The following is a 24,091-nucleotide window of genomic DNA, read 5'->3' as shown; positions in this document are numbered from 1 at the left end:
GGCAGAAGGTGAAAGATGCTGATGAAATGGCAAAGGAAAGCTGGTGGCACAGCTGAGAATAGAGTGACAGTGTGCTGCTATGGCTCCTCTCAGGCCTTCTAATCATAGAATCATAGAATCATAGAATTGGCTGGGTTGGAAGGGACCTCAGAGATCATCAAGTCCAACCCTTGATCCACTACCGCTGCAGTTACCAGACCATGGCACTGAGTGCCACATCCAGTCTCTTTTTAAATATCTCCAGGGACGGAGAATCCACCACTTCGCTGGGCAGCCCATTCCAATGTCTGATCACCCTCTCAGTAAAGAAATTCTTTCTAATATCCAACCTAAACCTCCCCTGGCACAGCTTGAGACCGTGCCCTCTTGTCTTGCTGAGAGTTGCCTGGGAAAAGAGACCAACCCCCACCTGGCTCCAACCTCCTTTCAGGGAGTTGTAGAGAGTGATGAGGTCTCCCCTGAGCCTCCTCTTCTCCAGGCTGAACAGCCCCAGCTCCCTCAGCCTCTCCTCATAGGGTCTGTGCTCGAGTCCCTTCACCAGCCTGGTTGCCCTCCTTTGGACCTGCTCCAGGACCTCAATCTCCTTCCTGAACTGAGGGGCCCGGACTGGACACAGGACTCGAGGTGTGGCCTCACCAGCGCTGAGTACGGGGGCAAAATGGCTACTTATAGCCTGGGACTCACCCTAAATGCCTTTGCTGGAAAAGCTTGCAAAGCTGATAACATCAAATTTTTTTGTAGTAAACAAATGAGACCTTTTGGAGAAAATTCTGAATGAAACTAGTTCTGGATTTCTGTGACTCTTTATTTTTCCTCTCCTTTTGTGCTTTCTTAGGCCTGTTTTGACCCGTTTCTACTGTGGCTTGTATATAAATCAGCAACAATAAATCACAGCTGAACTGCTTCCAAGATTTTAGAGTGGTTTAATGTTAATCAGCAAAGCTGGTTTGATTGTGTTGGAAGTTGCCTTTTTCATTGCCACTGGGAAATCTTATCTGGATCCCAAGGGATTTTGATTTGGAGCAGGGCATAGAGTGCCCAGTTTGAAAAACATGAATAGCAATATGTGTGCATGGATTTACTTTCTGTATTGCTTCAGTCTTGGTTAGAATTAAATTGGCCAATATTTGGAACTGCTGCTTAGAAAATACTTTTCTAGGTTTTCCACTTCTTCCATAACTTTTTTAGCCAACATTTATCCAGTCAGCTGATAAAAGTGATTAAAAATGCTTTAAATGCTTCTCTTCAATAATTTTTGTTTTGTGCATACATATAACGGGATTTTTTTTAATACTTCAGTTTTCTTGGTGCAGGACAAGAAAATAAAGGAAGGCGGCAAGGCAAGGCAAAGGCAAAAAGGCGGCAAAAAAGGCAAAGGCAAGGCAAGGGCAAAGGCAAGGCAGAAAATGTTCCTATAACCAAAGATGTACTTTGTTGGTACTCTTAACCATTTTTTATATTTTTTAAATATAAAAAAATATATTGATAATATATTAAAATATATTATATTTTATAATATTTTAAAATATATAGTATTTAAATACTGTTGTTCTATGCTTGTACTATCAAGGTATTTGTTTGTTTACTTTGTGTAGTACAGCACTTAGGGTATAACTGTGACATGTACAGTAGAAGGTGTTCTTTGCTTCCTCCATTTCTCTTTTTCTTTTCTTTTATTTTTAATGGTTCTAAAATGACCTGTTGAATAATACCATAACATCTCAGCTGTGATCTGAACTGACTTGCTGTGTGGCACGTGAATGCTTATCTGCCCCGCCTTTTCTTGCCAGCATTTCACCCTGGGTAATTTTATTGCCATTGTTCATTTCTGTTACACTGTTTACTGGATTTCACAATGCAATCTGATATGTTCCTGCTAGATTATTTTTTTCTTTCCCAAGACGAATCTCTTTCTGTCTTTTTTTTTTTCTATTCATGTTTCCCTCCAGAGGTCCTTCATTTTTCTCTTTTCTGGATTCACATAAAATTTCAACAAAAGTTTAGTCTATATGTTTTATGAAAATACTTTTCTCTTAGACGTTCACAAAGAAAGCAGAAGTCAATTTATTTTTTTTAAACAACCTGGTACTGAGTTTCATCCTTTTATTTCTGCTTCCCTGCTCTTCCCTCTCCCCCCCAAAAAAGAAGTAAACAAACAAACAAACAAACTCCAAGAAGAGTTTCTGAAGGTCTAAAAGAAGCAAAAGTATCTTAGCACAGGTAAGCACACTTTCTTTCATGCATCAGGAAAAAAAAAAACAGATTACTTACCATATTCCTTTTCATTTGAAGGTCAGATTTTTAATGTGTGAATCAAGCAACCTCTTGGCACATGTTGTGTGTTTTGTTTTGCTGGAGCTGTCAAAAACCCAGCCAAAACAAACTGTTCCCTTGCCTATTATTTTCATCATTCTTTGTGTCTTTAATGAAGTATAAGGCATCTAATTTTCTGGGTTGGCCTGTGTCATTGAGGAGAAGAAGGTGCAGAGTTTTGTGTGTGGAGTTTCCTCTATGTTACCATGAAAGACCAACTGAGGGATTGTTCTTAAGCCTTAGAAGTAATGGAAAGGACAAAGCTCTTGGTGTATTGGGTCTGCATGGCAAGGTTTTGGTAGCAGGGGGCTGACAGCTTCTGTCAAGAGGTGCTAGAAACTTCCTCCATGTCCAACGTAGCCAGTGCCAGCCAGCTCCAGGATGGACCTGCCACTGGCCAAAGCTGAGCCCATCAGCAAGGGTGGGTAGTGCCTCTCGGGTGATGTAGTTAACAAGGGGAAAGAACTGGTGGTCAACAGCATCTGGAGAGAGGAGTGAAAATATGCGAGAGCAACAACTCTGCAGACACCCAGGTCAGTGAAGAAGGAGGAGGAAGAAGTGCTCCAGGTGCTGGAGCAGAGATTGCCCTGCAGCCTGTGGTGAAGACCATGTTGAGAAAGGCTGTCTCCCTGCAGCCCATGGAGATCCATGGTGGAGCAAATATCCATCTGCAGCATGTGGAGAACCTCATGCCAGAGCAAGTGGATGAGACCAAAGTAGTTTGTGACCCCATGGGAAGCCCCACACTGGAGCTGGTTTGCTGGCTGGACTTGGGACCCACACAGTGGAGCCATCTGTTCCTGAAGGAGGGACTCCACCCTGTGGGGGGGATCCACAATGGAGCAGTTCATGAAGAACTGCAGCCTGTGGGAAGGACCCACACTGGGGAAGTTTGGGGAGTACTGTCTCCAGTGGGAGGGACTCCAGAAGGAGTTACAGCAGGGACAGAAGGTGAGGAGTCTTCCCAGAGGAGAAAGAATCAGCAGAGAGTGATGGACTGACTGCAATCCCCATTCCCTGTCCCCCTGCACCTCTTGGAGGGAGGAGGTGGAGGAAAATCAGGAGTGAACCTGAGGCTGGGAATAAGGGAGGGGTGGGAGAAGTTTGAGCTCTAGGTTTTATTTCTCATTACCCTACTCAAATTTGATTGGTAATAAATTAATTTCCCTGGGCTGAGTCTGTTTTTTCCATGATGTTAACAGGTGAGTGATCTCTCCCTGCCCTTATCTTGTGTTTTCCCTGTCCATCTAGGTTCCCTCCTTTCCTTTTCATTTCTATCAACAATTAACATAGTAGAGGCATCTTGGCATGTATGACTGGTTCTTGAGCCTTGGTTCTTCTCTTTTCATATGAATCAGGCTTAAGTTTTGTGTCTTTTCCAGAGGGGGAAAAATAGACTATACACTGACATGTATTTAAAGTAATACTTAAAAATAGCTAAACTGGCATAACTGTTAGCTTAGTTTTTGTAGCAGGGAGCTGCAGGGCTGCACTGTGGTGGAAGAAGCCATGAACATAAAGCATGGAGAAGATCAGAGAATGCCAGGTTGGAAGGGATGTCAAGGATCTTCTGGTCCAACCTTTCTAGGTAGGAACACCGTTTCGATGCAATAGCCCAGGACCTTGTCAAGCTGAATCTTAAACCTGTCCATTAGTAGCCCCAAGTCAGCTGGGAGCTTTAGTCAGAAGCCAACCCAAGCTGCCCAACCAGAGTATCCCACTCTGCTCATTATCAAGTGGGAGGTGTTCTGAGGGTGGGGAGTTATATTTCCTAGGTCTCCTTACTCTTGGCCTGCTATTTCTGAGGATTAAGCTAAGTATAATCTTCGGTACTTTATGCTGATGCTAGTAGTAGGGTTTTTTTTATTTCATTGAATCTGTTCGTATTTCAACCCAACCAGACTTTATTCCCCTTCTCAGCTGGAGAGGGGTGAGAGAGAGAACTGCTTCAGTTCAGCCCCGGATACAGGCTGAACGAAGACACCAGGAAACTCGGAGGTGCCTTGTTTTTTATTCCAGCTGCCTTTGTGTGCACACGTGCTCTGTACAGGCTTTCTGACATCCACCCAACTTCCTAGAGCATCACCCCAAGTGCTCACTCAGTTCACGTGACTCATTAGACCCCAGGGCATACATTACAGTGAGAGCAGCTTCCTTCCTCTGACACTCGTAACTTGGACAGATACATATAAGGGTGCAAGTGAAAATAACCTGCAAGCTTCACCTTATCGTTAGCAGTTCTATGACTCATTAGACTCTACTAACTATTTCATCCAAGCAGTCTTAGCTCTCAGTCAGTTTGAAATAGTGCATTAGGAAAGAAGACTCGGTGCTGACCCAGAACCACAGGAAAACTCTAACCAGCAGCAGAACGCTGAGTTTCTTTAAGCTTACAATGGCACGCTGGAGGAATCTGAATACAGTTGCACTTTTAATCATGAATGCAAGTTTTGTGTGTTTTATTGTGCACTTTCTACAAAATCAAAGAAAGGGAAGTCTCGATTACTTGGAACTTAATTCTCGAGCTCTGAACCAAGAAAGTAGCATCCTTCAGAGACTGGACCAGTTGGACTGGAACATTAATAACCTCTGTAAGTAGAATGTCATGCTGCTTGACTTTTTGAGGATTGGGTATCTAGATTTCCTAAAGGATAGATTAATAGATAGTAGCAATAATGTTGCACAGTTTTGACTGGGCTTTTTTCCCTTCTTGTAATATTGAAAAAAAAAATTATAGGTTCTGTATTTACAAATAAAACAGTAAAGTCTTTCACAGTCAGCATTGTTTTGGGGTTTTTTTTAGCATGTTAGACAGCTCCTGACCCTGGACTCTTTCAGAAGTATTAAGCAATTTTCAGGTGATTGTAGCAGTGTACTGATCTTAGGCAGCTATTCTTGTAATTATTTTGTTTGCACTAAAAAGCTATTTTTTGTGAGAAATTGGAAATGCCACATTTCCTCAGCCTCTGCTGTGTGGGTGAGCACCAAGGGGAACTGTGACTTACTCTGTCTCTTTCCTTCATGTACCTTGAGTACAGACACAATGATGTGAGCTGATGTGGGGAAAAGGCATTGATGAACTTTACACCGTTTGCTTGATTGGACTGTATTCCCAAGCAATGTTGGCTGAAATCTGCTGGCAGCACTGTTTCTCTCTCATCCCAAGACAGAACATTCCAGCAGATGTGCTTGTGTATGGGCAGTATTAATTTAGAACAGTCCTTTTCTTTCTCACAGTGGGCTGTGTGATTGTTGACCATGGTTTTGGGCATCTGTTGCATGTTGAGCTGTTAGAAAGTGTGACCAATCGAGTCATCAGAAAAGGGGCTGAAAAATCCACCTCTATTTCCTTTGGACTTCTTTATTTCCCACTTCATTGATGTTGTTCTGATGCCAGAACCCTGTTGGCTGGCATTGCTTAGACTATCATGTTGTCCACATCTTCTCATATTAGAACTAGATGTCTACTTGGTAGAACAGAAAAAAACAACTTAGAATATCTAGACTATCGAAGCCTGAAACTCATTTATTGTATTTATCTTTATGAGCAACATGCCCTAAATCCCCCTTCCTTATGCTATCTGTGCCCTTTCTTTATGGCACAATATGATTGTACCTAATAAATCCTGGAGATATCAGGGTTCATTCTCTTTAAGTCTTTCCGAGCAGAAGTGAAAGATTCTAGTAAGTGTGTTAAAATACATGGCACAAGGGTCATTTATTGCCTTTACCTTCAAGATAAATATAATCTGAACAACCTGACTTAGATAAGAAACCCATTGTGGATCCTTATTAATGTAACTCAAGCATGACATCATGGAAATTTTGGGGGCCTTATATAACAATTTGTGTTTTGCCTTTACTCCCAGATTTCTCCAGGGATGCCAGCACAGTGTCCCTTGCTCTGTGTTTGTGCAATTGAGAGTTGAGTGTTGTGAAATGTGGTACTTCTTAAAATGCTGTCCCCCTGTAGGAGAGATGGTCAGATGCTGCTCTCATTTGAGTATCAGTTTAGCTGTAACTTCATGTGTCTCTTGATCTGCAGTTTCATAAGGAGAACTTGGCTTAATTATGATGATGTAGAGTTTTCTCACTTGCTATTAAAATCAATACTATTTTATTTTCAATCAGCAAAATCAGTGGATGTATTCCATGAAAATATAAAAAAAATACACCATGATTTGAAGCTGCAAGATAACTCCAAGGCTGCCTTACAAAAAGCTGACAATGCAAAGAAGGAAAAGAAGATTGTACACCGTTTGTTGTACCCAAGCTCGGTTTTGTTCAAACGCTGGGGTGCGGATTTAAGTGAAGAGGAGCAAACTGTTGCACAGAATCTGTTCGTAAAATATGGGTATAATGTTTATCTCAGTGATCATCTACCTCTGGATCGACCTATCAAAGACACCAGATCTCCCAGGTGCAGTACATAACCTCTCTACATTCACAAGGTGACAGGAAATTGAAGGGAAAGAGATTTCCATTGCTTTTGACGAAGTTAAAATAATCTGTTAACAGATTTCGGTTTGTGGTGTTTACGGGTTTTTTCCTACAATTTTCTTCCAAATTTTGCTCATACTTTAAGGACTGTGGAAAGGAGGCAGTGCAGAGAGGAAAAAGAGTATAATGTTAACATTATAGTTGATATAGGACTTCTAATAACCATTTAAAACCTTACTAGGAACAAGTAGCAAGCACATTTTTTTTTCTGTCTATTACAATAAGATATACAATTTATTGCACAATAATAAGCTTTGCAGCAATCAGCTGGTGTGAACATAGAAGACTGTCACAGATATACTGCAAGCCTACACTTTTGTACTTATTGTCACTTGTACTAATGCTGATGGAGCATTTCAGAAAAGGATGTGGGGGACAGAGTGAATTGCTACCTGAGTGTGAATTAGCAAGGTCACACAGGGAAAAGGGGAGTTGTCTTGCTGCCAGCACCCTCTAAGACCCGAAGAGCAGCTCATGCAGCTGGTTCCTCTCTGTACTTCTTGGATGGATCTGGCTGCACCTAGGGCAGACAGTAATATGTTCCCCTTGACTTTGGGTGTCCTCTGGGTCTTGGGTCAGGGCTTAACTCTGACGTATAAGGACAGCTTGTATGCATTTCTCTGTTCGTAGTGCTTGACCCAGTGTGAGTTCTGTATAGTAGTTTCCACATGGTGTTTCAGGGGGCTTCCTGTGGAGCATATCTTGAAGAGCTTAGGTGTGAAGTTGTGAGGGCCAAAGTGGTGAGCAGATCCTCCTCAGCCCTGAGCTGAAGGATCTTTGCTCTGCTGAGGGACCATATTGTAGAAAACTGTTTGGAGCAGCCCCTGCAGAGGTGACTGGAGCAAGTGCATGATTAGTCTGTGTGATCCCAAAGAATGGCTGCAGTGCCTGGTACTATTCTGCTTTGCCAAAGAGATGAATTTGCAGAGACTGCCTTTTGCAGATATCCACCCTGCACTAATGGCTAACAAAGCTAATGGACAAATACCAATGAAGATGCATTCCACTCATGCACAGTTGCCACTGTAGAGGTCTATGAGCTCCTTTGTGTAGCTCCAGAACTCAGGCAGGCTCAGTGCTGCTTTCCTGAGCCTCTTTCCAAAGGAAGGATCAGCCTGAGAATCCAGCTACGGGTGCTCTTGTCTGCACCCAAGGGAGTTAGTGCTTAGCACTGAGAAGAGGACCCAGTCCTCACCATCTGCCCAGTGGCCAAGATGCTAACTGGCAGAGCTGACAAATATATACTTTTAAAAAAAAAGGGTCTGGATAATTTTTGAAGCTCTTTCCAGAATTTCTGAAGAGTTTCCTTGTTCCCCTGTACTCAGCCCTGGTGAGGCCACACCTCGAGTCCTGTGTCCAATTCTGGGCCCCTCAGTTCAGGAAGGAGATTGAGGTGCTGGAGCAGGTCCAAAGGAGGGCAACCAGGCTGGTGAAGGGACTCGAGCACAGATCCTATGAGGAGAGGCTGAGGGAGCTGGGGCTGTTCAGCCTGGAGAAGAGGAGGCTCAGAGGAGACCTCATCACTCTCTACAACTCCCTGAAAGGAGGTTGGAGCCAGGTGGGGGTTGGTCTCTGTTCCCAGGCAACTCTCAGCAAGACAAGAGGGCACGGTCTCAAGTTGTGCCAGGGGAGGTTTAGGTTGGACATTAGAAAGAATTTCTTTACTGAGAAGGTGATCAAGCATTGGAATGGGCTGCCCCGGGAAGTGGTGGATTCTCCGTCTCTGGAGATATTTAAAAAGAGACTGGATGTGGCACTCAGTGCCATGGTCTGGTAACTGCAGCAGTAGTGGATCAAGGGTTGGACTTGATGATCTCTGAGGTCCCTTCCAACCCAGCCAATTCTATGATTCTATGATTCAAGGAAATCCTTCCCCCATGTCAGTTAAGTATAGCTAGACCTATCTTAGTTGTTCTTGAGTGCACATACAAGGGGATTATTGTCTGATTTTCTTTTGTCTGCTGTCGAGTTTAGCTATTGTAATCTCCTCCTATAAATGCAAAAAGCCAAATTTCACTTACATGTCCCACTTCCTTGTAAACTAACAACGCTTGGCTGAGTCAACTGTATTCTTTAGTTTCAATATTTTATGAGCATTTTGGATGGAGAATCAGTAGTTATTTGTTCTTATTTTCTTAATAGAAATGATTTTTAACTTTACCCAAATTATTTATATACGTACATAATGCAGCACAAATTAATAATGAAGCTTGGATTTGGGAGTTCCTTTTCTCTCTTATGCTGATTTTTGCTATATATTCTAAACCCAGCATTGTAATTATGCTTTCCTGCAGCTGCCTTGCTCTCTGACTTTCTTTAGAAATTGTGCTAAAGTTGTTGTTCTTCTGTTCTGTTCTTCTTCTTCAGCTGTAGAGCAAAAACATATCCAAAAGACCTTCCAACACTCAGTGTTGTACTTATCTTTATGAATGAAGCACTGTCAATCATCTTACGTGCAATTACCAGTGTAATTAACAGAACACCACCTCATTTATTGAAAGAAATCATCCTGGTTGATGATTGCAGTTCAAATGGTAAGTGACCCAGAGAAGATGGGAATCTTGCTAATTTATGCTGCCATTGTGTTAAATGACTCTTGGGTGAATACAGAGTGCACCGCTCAAAATTAGGAAGTAAATAAGTACAGGAAAAAAACACAGAACCCAATAAAACAAATCACTTAGTATCCTGAAGACAGCTAATGAGGAACAGGATGATGTCCTGCAAGTATTTAAAAAGGTTAAAAATTGATGTGGAAAAGTATTTATCATTGCTGGCTCATCAGACACAGAACCTACTTATGAGTATGGTTTTTTTTGTTTTGTTTTGGTTTTTTACCCCCTTTGCTTGATGGTATGTGTTTGATTCCTCATTTTTCTGAGGCGTTATAGCTGCTAGAAAAACACAGTTTTTTTGCCAACGGTTTTAAACTCCTGTACATTGGAGCAGGAGTTTAATTGAATTTCCAAAATGTTACTAAGAGATCCAAACTTTGTAATCCTGTTCTCGGATACAGTTTATTTCTTAGGGAAGAAGCTGGTGTGCCTACAGCTTCTATAGGAGCAGTTCACATTTTCAGGGTTTGCTTATTTTCTCTTTGCATATGATAGAAATGCACACAGAAATTACTGCACTAGAGACAGCTAATTGGTTGCTGCTATGGCACATCTAAAGTTTCCATATTCTGATGCATTTATGTACAATTTAGAAGCTATACAATAACACTCTATACAAATGAAATTTAGGTACTGAATTGAGCTCCTGGAATGGAAGTTGGCTTTAAAAATAAGCCTCTTGAACTCATGAACAGCTGAATAATTGTAACTGTTCTATTGCAAAGAACAAAACTGGTTTTGGTTTGGAACTGGGAGAACCTAGAAAGCCTTTACCTACATGATCTTTTTCATTTCTTAATCTTGATTGGTATTGATTCTTTTAATTTTTTTTGTTTTGTATTTTTTTATATAATCATTAAAATGTGGGGGCTGCTTTTAGATGATCTGAAAGGACCTTTGGAAACACACATGAAAAATTTCAATGCAAAGCATCCTGGGCTGCTGAGGATTGTCAGACATGAGGAAAGAAAAGGCTTAACACAAGCCCGGATTTCTGGCTGGGAGGCATCCACAGCAGATGTTGTTGCAATTTTGGATGCCCATATTGAAGTGAACATGGCATGGTAAGGTGATGAAGACTGGGAGGTTTCTGAAATGGGGAGAGGGAGGTGGACAAGGAGTATAACTATGTAGCAGGGCCAGATGGCCCATATATGATTTCTGGCCTGCTGTGTGTTATTAACAGCCACCAAGTCATTTGTTTCTGAGAGGAAAAGGGAAACAATTGTTTGAAATAAACAGCAAAGCAGATGGAACACACAGTAAGCTGTTTAGTGAAGAGGAAGAGAGAAATGCCTACTTTTTCTGTATATTTATTACACTTATAGGAAAGAAAGACTTCACGCAGTGAAAAATATATAAGAATGATGCAGATTATTTAGCTGCATGCCAGCAACTTGGACTGTTTATAAGTATATTGTGCTTCTCCCATGTTGGTCTGGCTGACTTAGGAAGATAATACTTTCTACTGATTATTTTAGGAAGGCTGTGTACGTAACCAGTTGCCCCACTCAACAGATACCACCATTTATCTACCACAAAAGTCATCATTCAGTCTCTTTGGTCTTGGAATAAGTTCAGCTTCCTTTGCAATAGCTGTGGTCACTCCCTATATTCTCTGAGCTTTATGAGTCCACCGTCCTTGCACATTGTCTCTGAACCTTCTTCCATTGTGGGTGTTTATTTATTGATGGGTCACACCCTTCCCCTCATACAGCAGCTGTGCTATCCAAACACAGGAGAAGGAGTGTGAATGATTAACCTCAGGGCTTACAGCACCTCTTAGGATCATCTTCCCTTCCTTTTCCCTTCCTTCTTGTCTTTTCATGCAGATAGGGAAGACTCCCTGAAGCCTGCAGGGAACAGACCCAGATAGCTATAAGCCCAGCAAGTGAAGTGTGAAAGCTGTGGTTAGTATGATTAGTGACAGCCAAAATGCAGAAGCTACAGAATGGAAGGGAGAACTGAGCCCTGGCATTAATAATTCAGGCTACTAGCACTCCTAGGCTGGCATGTAACTTCTTGTAGAGGCCGAAGTAAATAACTTAAAAAAATAGCACACCAAGTTTTAGAAATAGGTGATAAAGTTTAGTATTGTTCATTAGATTTCCACATTTTTTCAATCTGAATAGAGTCTTAACTTTTGCAGGGCTGAACCCATTTTGTCTCGAATAAAAGAAGACCGGACTGTTATAATAACACCAGTGTTTGACAACATTCGTTTTGATGACTTTGAGCTTGTTCAGTATGCAGTGGCTGCAGATGGATTTGACTGGGCACTCTGGTGCCTTTATGAACCTTTACCAGTGGAATGGTATAATCTTAAAGATGAAACAGCTCCAGTCCAGTAAGTATGAGTAGCATTTGGGAGTGAGCCAAAGTATATGATATCCAACAGAGAGCTAGCAGAGGGAAGATGTTTCATGGGTGGCAGCATAGATAGCTGTGAAGCACATTGTATCTAGATAATTGGTTTGAAAATGTGACTTCTTCATCAGCCCTGAAAATCTCAGTACACCAATTGCAAGGTTGTATTACAGAATCTGCTCTGTGCTGTCTGATTGTCAGCCCGAGTCACTGATTATTCTGTCTTATGTTCTGTAGCTAAGAGTGTGGCAGTAATATTTATTGACTGTACAAGATGAACTGTGGCCCCTCACTCCATATGAGGTACGGAATGGATCTCACAACTTTGCTGGACAATCGTGTGTCTGAGCCATGAAGACTCGTATGGATTTTATTTGCTTCATTTTTTCTTTGGAGTTGTTGGAGTGATGCATGATTACTGTAATTCTGGGTAGCCTTTTGCAACTCTTATCACTTGTGTATCATACAAAAGCAAGAAAAAGGTGTGAGCACAACACAGACACCTGTTACACCTAAAGTGACCCCTTACTGCTAGACTTAGGAACCAATATATTTGCTTCTGTTCCTGTTGCTTTAACTGCTCAGATTAGTTTATGTACTGTGATACCAGCAGCCATCTGTGCTGATCCTATAAACCTATTTTTAACTTGCTCAACAAGGATGTCAGATGTTTATGACTGTCCTTTAGTGTTTAACATCCATCAAGCAAGCAATATTAAAAAAACCAACCTAACGAGATAAGACATCACATTTTTCTAGTCCTATCTTATTATGTTGGATTTACGTGGCAAGGCTTTGGTAGTGGGGGAGGCTGCAGGGGTGGATTCTGAGAGGTGAGGCTCTGCCCCTGTGTCAAACACAGCCTGTTCCAGCTGACTCCAAAATGGACATGGTGCTGAACGAAGCAGAACCAATCCACAGTGCTGGTGATGCCACTGCAATAATGTATGTAAGACAGGGTGAAAAAAGCTGTGCAACAGCTGTGAGTGAAAGAAGTGGGGAAGAAATATGAGAGAAAAGCCCTGGAGACACTGAAGTCAGTGAAGGAGATGTAGGAAGTGCTACAGGTGCTGGAGCAGAGATTCCCTTACAGCCTGTGCAAAAGGTCATGGTAAAGCAGATTGTCCTTCTGCAGCCCATGGAGGGCCATGGTATATCCACACAGCAGGCTGTGGAGGAACCTACACCTAAGCAGGTGGGTGTGCACTGAAGGAAAATGCAACCTGTGGAGAGCCCGCTCCAGAGCAGGATTCTGTCAGGATTTTCAGCCTGTGGAGAAATGCTTGGGCAGGAACATGTTTTCTGGCAAGAACTGCAGCCTGTGTGGGGCCCATGCTGGAATAGTGTTGTCCTGAAGAATTGTACCCTGTGGAAAAGGACCTATTCTGGAACAGTTCTGGAAGAGCTTCAGTCCATAGCAAGGACTCAAGTTGGAGTAGCTCATGAAGGATTGTATCCCATGGGAAGACGCTACCCTGGAGCAATGAAACTGTGTGAGGAGGAAAGAGTGACATAGACAAAGTGCTGTGAACTGACTAGACCTCTCATTTTCCATCCCAATCTTCTGCTCAGAGAAGGAAAAAGAGGTAGAAGAGTCAGGAATAAAGTTGAACCTGGAAGGAAGGGGTGACGGTGGGAATGTGTTTCAGTTTTGCTTTTGTCTCTCTAAATATCCTACTTTATTTCTAATTGGCAAGAAGTTATTCTAGTATTCCCCCAAACTGAGCCTATTTTGCTGGTGATGACAACTGCTGATTGACCTCCCTGTCCTTTTCTTAACCCATTAGTTTATCTTATCTTCCCCCATTTTGCTTGGAAGGGGGATAAGAGTGGCTTTGTGGCACCTGGTGGCTGCCAGCCAAGCTTAAGCCACCTTGTTTATTCATATAAAGATCTTTAAATTTTTCTGTGCAGGAGGAAAGGCACTGTGTAAACATTAAAAAGTAATGTACTGTCTTAGTCAGATGAGGTGGCAGATTTCATAATTTGTATATTACCACACCTGGTAGTGAAGCACTGGAGATAAAGCTGCACAGACACCTCAAAAGAACTGTGGGTGGAATCGGCACCTATATGTGTTAAAAACTTTATATAATGAATGTTAATTGTTTGGGCAGGAGAATGGAATTAAGGCAAGTAGGTTAAAGAATGTTTCATGGGGGTTGTCAGAACTCCTAGGCCACAGAAAATAGAAGCAGATTTGGTCACAGAGAATGGAAATGAATGGTCCATAGAGAATTTGACCATAGAGAATGGTCAAACAGCATCAAATCTCCTTTAAGTCGCCTCGAGGGTGAATCCATCTACAGTGGAATTGGCCTTGCCAGACAATAATTTCCTCTCTCTTTGAAAATCTCAACTGGCAGTGATTCCACAATCCCCACTGGCAGTGGGCTTTAGTGTTTGAATTTTCTCTTTCCTGGTTAAAACACCATCTCCAACCTAACACTCCCTTGCTGCAGTTGACTCTGATATCTTTCTTCTTGTTTGAAATATGTGAAAATTGTTGTTACATCTCCTTTCAAAATAGATCTGATTCTTTAAAGAAGACTAGAACAAACTTGATCATTGTTTGTCAGTTGTTATCATTGATCAAATTTATTTGATGGCTTCTGGGCTCTTTAATGTTGATCCATATGTTGCCCTGAATTTTAGCTGAATTGAAACTGTTACTCTTTCTTGGATACAACCAGAATCCTTCTGGAAGTTCAGGGTGTGAGTGATGGCTAATTGACTTGACTTCATTTCCATCATTATTCCTTCTTTCTAATTTTACTTGTTTGGTTCTCCAGGAGCCCATCTATAATGGGGATTCTTGCTGCAGATAGGAAATTTCTGGGTGAGATTGGTGTACTGGATGGTGGAATGCACATATATGGAGGAGAAAATGTGGAACTTGGTGTGAGAGTAAGCCTATTTTAAAATCTTTTTCTGAAAGTTAAAAATAGAATGTGATTTTTTGGAAAGCATTCAGGCCATTGATTATTGTCAAAAGTGCATGTGTTAATATTTCAAAACAATTCTGTTTTCCTTTGAGTATCAAAGGCAGGTGATAGATTTCCAGAAGTGTTGAAGGCTCCTTATCAAGCTTTTGTGATGTTTCTTAAGGATTTTGAATCCTGATACAAAAACCCAGTAGTAAATACTGGATTTTAGAAGATGTTGTTCTCTGCAGAAGTTAAGTTGTATGTCTCTTGGCTCAGTGGAAGAATAAGATAAGATCAAGTTAAATAAAATTATGCACTAGAAAAAAACCCGAACAAACAACAAGCAAATCAAAACCAGAAATAGGTCTCTCTTCCCTAGAAAAGAATGTATTCTTCAACATTCGATGTCTTTTTTTTTTTTTTTTTTTTTTTTTTTCCCCCCCAAATACTTTTATCTGGAGTGTCTTTTTAGTTATTAGAGAACATGTGGGAGCTACTAAAAATCTTTTTGATGATTACTTTTTAAAAGTAGTGGTGGTTGGGGATATTCTAGGAGAATATGAGAAGAAGAAGAAAAAAATATAATGCTTATCTTTATAAAGAAAAGATGGTTAGGACATGAGAATTGTAAGCCTGTGAGCAAGACTTAAGTGTCTAGGAAAAATAGGTTTGATTATTCTCTTTCTCTGTACATATGAAAGAAGGGGGGTTGAAAGAACTCAGTAACATGTTTCAAAATGAACGTGAGGAGGAGGTACTCTTCCATTAGCAGACCTGACCAACAGACCAGGAGCAGGGCTCCTTTCAAAGGGTATTGTGGGTCTTGAAAATTTGCAGTCCTTTGTGGAGAGACTGAACAGTTATGGAAGAAAAACCTACTCAGAATTAGTAAACAAAAGTGAATTCCACAGAAATTTATGGAATGTCCCCTGACCCGAAGATAACTGGGGACTGAGAGAAGTAACATTGTTCTTAAGCTTCCCCAGGAATAAGTTTTCAGTCACTGCAGAACACAGAATACTAGGCTAGATAGGCCATTGGTATAGGCACGTTGCCATGTTCTTACAGCTTTGTCTGTTTTTTTTTTTTTTTTTTTTTTGTGCTATCTATTAGCAAGCACATAAAAGATAACACGGACAATATACATGGGTCCAAACAAGCCATATCAAACAAGTCCAGTGTTTTTTGGTTTTTTTTTTTTTTCCATAACTGAATAGTATGCTTTGTACAAAGAAGAAATGCAGCAGTAATTAGGAGGAACATGAAGAAAAAAACAGCTAGAGAGGTGTAGGTTAGGGAACGTGTATCATCAGGCAAGGGAGTGTGTGGAGAAGGAATGTGAGCACTTGAACAAAAAATACAATGAGTTTAAATGAATAAACACTTTTATTTCAAATTCATTCTTCTTCACCTAGGCCTGGCAGTGTGGTGGGAGAGTTGAAGTGTTGCCCTGTTCAAGAATTGCTCATTTGGAAAGAGCTCACAAGCCTTACTTGCTGGACCTCAGCATTGCAGTGAAACGCAACGCCTTGCGGGTAGCTGAAGTATGGATGGATGAATACAAGTACATGGTTTACTTTGCATGGAATCTGCCAATTGAGGTGACTGTGTTTCAGATTAGAATCCAGACTGTAAAGGTGGTCAAATAAGAGTGTGCAGTCACACAAAAAGGGATGTAGTGTGGGTGTAAGAGTCATTGGGGAAAAAAAAAATCAATGCGTTAATATTGTTAAGTTAGAAATTCTTGATATGGATGGCATCCAAAAGGCAACTGCCTCTTACGGTCAGACCATGAGCTGATGCCTAGATTAAAGAATATAAAATTAAATTGTTTAACACGTATTTTAACATTTTTAGGGAAAGTGGAAAATATTTTATGTGGAGCATTCATAATTATGCATGCAAAAGCATGTCTCTAGTGATCTGGGTGTCCCTTGATATTTTTTAAATAAGCAAAAATGAACTTTCAATAGAGAATCCAATTACTTTTCATCACATACCCAATGACTTTTATTAAGCAAGCTCTCTGTGCGGGTTGAAGTTCTGGGTTTTTTTTCCTAGAAGAAAAAGGGAGAAGCATCAAAAGAGAAAAGCATCCTTGGAAGATTGAAAAGTGGTAACACCATCAAATTAAGAACTCTCCTTCAATGTCAATACATCTGAATATGGTTTTAATTTTGCTGTAGCACAAACTGTTGAAGATACTGGAAGTCTTTTGAATATTGGTAACTTCAGTGAATAAAAAAACCCTGTAACTAATTTTCCCAACCTGCACTTGAGTGGATTTACAGAGCATTAACAAAGGAGGAATAGCCTCCCACTTCCTTGAATTTTTGTTAATAGGTATTAAATTTAATTTTTCACCTGAAAATGCTAGTCATTAAAAACTAAGCCATTGGTAGAAACATAAGCATAACATAAGTTTTAGCACTAAATGAAACTTGAGTAAAACTTGTTCATCTTTAATGACCCCTCTTCTCTGAATATACAAGTGTATTTGAAATGAATAACCTAACTTATTCAGGTTACAGACTGCATTTTACAGAACTGTTTAAAGACAGAGTTTGTATGCTCCTGCTGGGCTGCTTTCTGTCAAACTTTCCTGCTGGAGCTGTTCCACTCTGCATAAAAAGTTCATAGTACTGCAAACAGTAGTTTGACTCTTTCTGCTGTCATATCAGATGAGGATCAAACTAAGCTTGTTATCATCTCATTTTTCACTTTGAGATAGACTTTTTGTCGGTACAAAACTTACTTCTTAGCCATGTTTAACCTTGATGTACTTTATATTTACAAAGTCATAACGTGTTAGTTTTTCAGTAATTTACGGGTGCCTCTAGGCAAATGTGTTGTGAAATTCTGGTTTTAATTTTTTTTTTTAATCGCCTTTTAAATTTATTTTTTTATGTTGTAAATCTATAATATGGATAAATAAGCCTATACTTTCTCTAGTTTATCAGAGCACCTTAACATTATTAAAATAAATATGTTTTTCTTACAGAATCCTGGAATAGACTATGGAAATGTTTCTTCCAGAATAGAGCTAAGGAAAAAACTGAACTGTAAAGGCTTTGACTGGTACATAAAAAACATTTATCCTAATTTAATATATCTTCCCAACATTGTTGGCTATGGAACAGTAAGTATTGAGTTTGTTTATTTGAATAATGGCACAAATGATTAGCTCTACAGTTCTGAAGAACTGTTGTGGACACAGTTTTGCTGATTATACTTGAATATACTTTAAAATTACTTTTTCCATGACTTTCTACAGTCTTTTTTGTGTTACTCTCAGGATGTTATTTCTAAACAGTGGTTACTGTGAGTGTACTGATGGGAGCACAATAGTTTGGGAATGTGCTTAACATTTGTTTTTTTATGCATGCAAAAGTCACCTGTTGACCAGCGAGAATGAATTCATATCTTTTTCTAAGACCTTGAATTTTTCAATGGATTCTGTAGATTTTTTTTCCTCTGATGATTATCAGAATAATTTGAAAAGCATGCAGGGACTCAATGATCTTCAAAAGGTCCCTTCCAGCCCCTGACATTCTGTGATTCTGTGACATGAATCAAGATAGCATATAATACAATGGAAATCTGGCCACTGATTGTGCAAGACAGACCCAATCTCTCAGGATGCAGTGGCTTCTAAAATACAGGTAGGCATTTTCTAGACCCAAGCTTTCATACCTTGCTGGAGCTGGACAGTGATACTCATCTGGCTGGAGCTTCCCGGTGACTTCTTTCATAGTGATACGTGGCATGGTGTCAATGAGTCTTTGAAAGACTGCAGATTTGCTTTTGATTTTTGCTGTGATGGCTCATTTCTACCAAGGTAATCCGAGATTTCTAAACCTGTATTTATATCTTTCAATTCAGGATTTGATGCAGAGCTCTAAGTAAACTGGCCTTGCTCTCAGGGCAGTTTCTAAAATTAGCAGTGAGGAGTTGAGAAGAGGATTGCTGTTCTTCATGGCAGTTTTTCTGCTTCATTCTACAGATGATAAACACACTGAAAGAAGACATCTGTATTGATCAAGGCCCTGTCCCTGGAAACACACCTATTATGTATTCCTGCCATAAATACTCACCACAGGTAATGCAAACAACTGATCACATCTTCACATACGAGCTGTTTCTAACCATTCCTTTCAGGCCTCCAAGAGCCATGAAACAGGCACTTCAAAACTATTATCTCTGTGCTGTCTAAAGGGGAATATTAAACTTTATTTCATTACATTCTGCTCCCCAATGGAGCTAGCAACAGAGCAGGTTCCTCTGGAGACCTACATGTGTTAAACTAAGGCTTTTGGTCCAGCCTTGCCAAAAATTTGTGAGACCTTGTGTTAACAGTGATTGATCTTGTTGAATAATGGAGTATCAGTGGTATGAACAGGAAGAGAGGTGAAGCTCTTCCTTACACCTCACTGCTTGTCCTATCTGTAGGAAGCTAAATGTTACTGTTCAATTGCAAGCATCTCGCTTTTTTCATTGGGAAGCAGAAAAATGTTGCACGAAGTCAAATTCATCCTGGTTTGACTGCTGAGAGATCAGAGAATGCCGGTGCCCTACAGCTGATACCTCTCAATATCAGTTTTTCAACTCTCTGATATCATCTGCTGATGAAATTTCCCTGGTATCTTAATTCACTGAGAGTGGTGTCACCTTCCTTTCAGCACATCTTTTATCACAGCACTGGAGAAATGTATGTTGGAGGCTTGCGTGCCCGAAGAAACGCAGTTGATAGATGCTTAACAGACCCTGGGTATGGGGAGCTGCCAGTTTTAGAGCAATGTGACAAGGCTGTCAATAAAGGCCTGAACTTGCGCTGGGATTTTAAGCAGGTAGGTAGATTCCCACATTTCAATAAGCTCTCTCATTCTAATGAATCCTTAGATGCTTTTCCTTGAAAAGCAGTTGGCTTCTGAATAAATTTCAAGACTTGTGGGTGCAACTGTGAGCTATGATGAAGCTGATGGAGCCTGTGCCTGAAGTTAAAAACAAAGGGATGGTCAAACAGCTGCAGCTGGTTGAGCTACCAGATATTAAGCAGTTGTCAAAACTGAGAAACTAATTTGCAGGCATGTTTCTGGAAGATTTAGACACACCTTAAGAGTAAACCTTCAGCTCTTTGTGCTCATCGAGCTTTATCGTAGTGAAACAACTGGTTACCTGAAGGAGCTGGCTAAGGGCCTGTTTGTTCTGGAGCCCAACCCTTTGTGAAAATCCTCACTTCCAGCATGATGAGTTGACTTAATCACACTCCCCACCATTTCCAGTAACTTGTACTGAAATATAGGCTCCAAGATAAGACCTGTTATGAGCTCTCTTCTTTCAGGACAGGATGGATTATTAAAATTTACTACAATATTTTTCTGAACCATGAAAACAACCCCAAACACCCCACAAAAAGCAAACAACACCACTCCTCTCCCCCACCTCCAACAAAACAGACAAAATAAACCTCTAAATATAATTTAATATACCTTGGGGATATTCTTCACCAGCCTGAGGAACACACAACATTTTTCTTGCAGATCTATGACCTACTCGTGTTTTTCAGATGCATTTATTGAGGAAAACTAAATTTATAAACCCTCGGATTCTTTCATATATCCTTTCCTTTTGCTAGGGATCAGCTGTAATCAACAGAAACACTAAAAGATGCCTTGAGATTGAAGCAAACAATGCAGCTTCATACAAACTTGTAGTACGGACCTGCACAGGACAAAGGTGGAATATCCAACACACGGTTAAGGACTGGGGAAAATAAAAAGACCTGGAGCAGAAGACAGGGAAATGAAAGCATTAACCAGAGGACATTTTTCCTTGAAAACTGATACCTTCATAAAGCAGCACTGAAGGTGATGACTTCAAGAGTTTGCTTACACAGGATTTTACAATGTAATAGCTATGACAGGAGCTATGAGCTACTTGCAGAAAGATGTAAGTTCATTTCATTGTGTTCTTGGAACATTACCCTTCCTGGTTTTCCTCAATTAGGAGAGGGGGTATCATTTATTATCACTGGAGAGAAGCAGCTAAAATTGTTGCAACCCACCTGAGTTCCTTCTGGTGCCCATTGGAAGTGCCTATCTGTGCTCATTAATGAAAGACCAGTGCAAGGTCTCTAACTTTGGCACTTTGGTTAAATATGAAAAATCAGAAGACACAGAAGTGGGTCTGACTTCCTCTTGTACACGGTTTATCTTAGCCTGAATTGGACCATTTTTCTTGTTTTGTCTCATACAGATAAAGCAAAACTTCATGTCAAGATGTGCTCATGGTAGTGGATGAAATGAAATACATCCTTTTTCTGTGCCTATAAATTACCTGGGCAGTTCAGTGAAGTTTATTAGATTCAGCAGTGTGACACAATAAAGCCATTTTATGTTTGCCTATGTGAAGCTGGCTTGTGTTAGCCTGCTAAAGTCCCCTTGGAAACAAGGACATTCAGCTCAGTGGTTTCCACAAAGTGATTGACAGAAAGCCAATGCAACAGCACAGGCCTATGGAAGAAACTGAGTAAAATCAGGCAGGAGCTGCTAAGGGAAGGCAACTTCCAGTTAGACCTGGTCTGAGTTCTCATAGTAACATGGTCAGGCAGAACTGGCTGTCTTACTTAGAGTAACCTTAACACAGGACCTGTGCTAATTTGTCAGAGGAAACTCCTGTAAAATAAACTTATTTAAACTATGCAGAGCTTTAGCCTGAAGTAATTTTGTTATCAAAAGGGTAACCAATCATTTTACCTGACTAGAAAGCTTATTCACGTTTAATTTGTTGGAATGCAACCCCATATGGATTGGGGTTTTTTGCAGGGTTTGTTTGTTTGGTTGGTTTTGTTTATGGTTGGGGTTTTCTGTTTTTTTGTTTGTTTATTTTTCTTAATTCTAATTTCTCTGTAAACTTAATGTGAACAATTGGACTCTGATATTCAGGACTAGAATTGAACAAGCTCTGCTTGTGAGACAGTCTTTGGTCCTTAGGTTATGTATTTTTCTGTCCTGAAAACGGATTCTCAAAAATGCCACATTTAAACTACTGAAACCAACTTTTATTCCTGTGTCCTGGGTCAAAGCCAAAAATACCAAAGAAAGAGGAATATGTGTTCTGGTGGTTTTCTGTATCTTCAGCAGGGTGTCTTACTAAATCCAAAGTATTAGTATTTTGGCAAGCACAAAAAATGACAGTGGGAATTTTGCCAATACAACTAAAATAATAATAATCTATCCTACTGATGATGATGGTGATGAATAAAAAGTGTTTGGGTAATCATCTTTGCATCTTAGTATGCTACTTCAATAGAATCAAAATGTAGTGGACATTTGACTAATCTTGTTTTCAATCTAGAGTTTGGGAAAACATCCCACATGTTCCAGAAAGTGTAGATTTTCTGGTTCTTAATGTATGACCTCAGGTTATGCACAGAGTCAACACTGAAACAAAATGCATCAAATACATTTGATTTATCTTAAGTATGAGTTGTTTTAATTTCCTAAATTGTCTCTCCACAAATGCTACTGTCTAGCTAATTTCACAGTGAGGAAAGATAGTAGGAAAGATATGGGAGATGAACTCAATTTTCAGACTAGTTCTTTCTGGTAATGCTTGATGAGACATAAATAACAACTCAGTATTTTTGCTGCTTTAGTAGTAACACATCGCTCTCAGTAGTGATACTTTTGAACTCAGGCATTCACAGCATGAGGAAGGAACTGATGCAGGATTCCTCAGCAAGTCTGGAGTAGAAGGAGGATTCTGCTGGTGTGCTATGGCAGAAGAAGGCAGCTATGACTGCAGCACAGCACCAAGGCTGGAATCTCTTCTTGACCCAAAAACCAGTCACTACCCAAACTTTCGGAAATGTGGAAAATCACCTCAGCTCCTGCAAAATGCCTGGAGAGTACTGCAGTGCCCTGTGCTGAAAGCAAGTAGTAAATAGTAACATAATAAGCAGGAGTTTTTAATGAGTGTGCAGCTGCAAAGGAATGGGACAGATGAATTCAGAGCAAATCCAAACAAAACGACCAAGACACATACTACTGTGAAGGTAAGCCACACAGCATGCTACAGAAAAATTAAAGCTTTCCTCCTTGGTTTTGTGCTCAAATGAGCTTGACTTCTACTGCATGTGCAACAGGAATCCACCTTGGAGGGAAGAATTAGAAGAGGGAAAAGATATTTTGTTTGTTTGTTTGTTTGTTTAATGTCTGGTGATGGGTAGAAGAGCCAGTCTGGAGACAGGAAGTCTTTGAAGGACTATTAATTGTCTGTCTCTTCAAGGGAAACCAAATCAGAGAACAGGCAGAGTAATTTAGTCTGTCACAGGGGGATTTGCTTACTTCTGACCAAACCATGTGTGGTGGATAATAAAAACTCTCTTTGCTTTAATTAATCTTTTTTTTTTTTTTTTTTTCCTGACATTTCCCATCTACATTTACCTTCTCATTTGCCCCTCCCCCCCGTAGGAAATCAGCCCTTTTGAAGCATTAAGTGTATGTGTTATCAGTGGGGTATGGCCCTCTGTTTGCATTGAGAGCAATCCAGTTAGGATCAATGATCATCTTTCAACAAATTATTATTTAACTGTTATCTGTCTTCTGTAAAAAGCAAGAGTAGATTATTAGATATAGAAAACTTTGGCAGAAAGATAATTTTTAGAAAGTTAGATGAGTTAATATTGGTTTCCTCTCTTTGTCACTATGCATGTCCCTGTCACAGCACAATTTTTCCATTCCCCCACAAGACACAGGTATCTCCCTTTGTTCTATGGTTTGAGTTGATATTTCTGGGCTCTATTCACCCTCTTAAAACTGTATATACCTGTTTTCCTGTGCACATCTTCCAGCACGGTGTGTTTTAATTTTTTTTTTTTTTCCTTTTTAAAGTAACCTGTGGGTGTCTGCCTTTTGAGATCTTCAGCAAACTGGGAGCCTGAGTTTTTCTTTTTGCTGAAAGATCCGGGTGAGGTGAGGACATCCACCTGTGTGACAATTAATTGCTAGCACTGACCGAAGGGTAAAACTACTTGGAGTCAGTCATGCAGAAACCCTCAGTAAACCATGCAAGCCTAAAGATTGCCAATGAGATGGAGAGTCCATCAATCACACAGGGTAGCCCAGAGTCCTGTCCCTTGTGCCTGGGAACTTATCAGTCATGTTTGTAATCTCAGATTAGATTCCAGGCTGCTTTTGCTGATTTTTAGGTGATTGGTTTTAATTCTGAGCATGTTTTCCATCTGTTCACTGTGAATTTACTTGCAGTCCCTACTCCTCCCAATGTCCCCTCCCAGACAAGGCAAAATGGTACCTTTCAGTGTGTGTGTTTTTCCCCCCAAATGAGCCATCTGTTGATAAGTGCCTA

At 40.4% G+C, this 24,091-nt stretch overlaps 1 protein-coding gene across 1 annotated transcript; it reads left to right on the top strand.

The window, feature by feature from the left end:
* Positions 1–4,433: 4,433 nt before the first annotated feature.
* Positions 4,434–22,203, top strand: GALNT8 (polypeptide N-acetylgalactosaminyltransferase 8). Its single transcript, XM_071733411.1, has 11 exons — positions 4,434–4,904; positions 6,445–6,733; positions 9,181–9,347; positions 10,309–10,492; positions 11,578–11,775; positions 14,588–14,702; positions 16,138–16,323; positions 17,724–17,861; positions 18,726–18,821; positions 19,402–19,569; positions 20,358–22,203. The coding sequence occupies exons 1-11, from the start codon at positions 4,709–4,711 to the stop codon at positions 20,496–20,498; spliced, it is 1,878 nt and encodes a 625-aa protein (XP_071589512.1). The 5' UTR covers positions 4,434–4,708; the 3' UTR covers positions 20,499–22,203.
* The last annotated feature ends 1,888 nt before the right edge of the window (positions 22,204–24,091 follow it).

The sequence above is a fragment of the Heliangelus exortis genome, chromosome 1 (assembly GCF_036169615.1).
Source record: "Heliangelus exortis chromosome 1, bHelExo1.hap1, whole genome shotgun sequence".
Lineage (NCBI taxonomy): Eukaryota > Metazoa > Chordata > Aves > Apodiformes > Trochilidae > Heliangelus > Heliangelus exortis.
Note: the sequence above shows the minus strand (reverse complement) of the source record. Positions and strands in the feature narration are given on the sequence as shown.

Bases quoted from the DNA above. Each gene is read 5' to 3' on its own strand.
- GALNT8 (XM_071733411.1), top strand. From the start codon at position 4,709: ATGGCACGCTGGAGGAATCTGAATACAGTTGCACTTTTAATCATGAAT. The intron at 4,905-6,444 runs GTAAGTAGAATG...ATTTTCAATCAG, and splicing joins CTGGAACATTAATAACCTCT to CAAAATCAGTGGATGTATTC. The intron at 14,703-16,137 runs GTAAGCCTATTT...TTCTTCACCTAG, and splicing joins ATGTGGAACTTGGTGTGAGA to GCCTGGCAGTGTGGTGGGAG.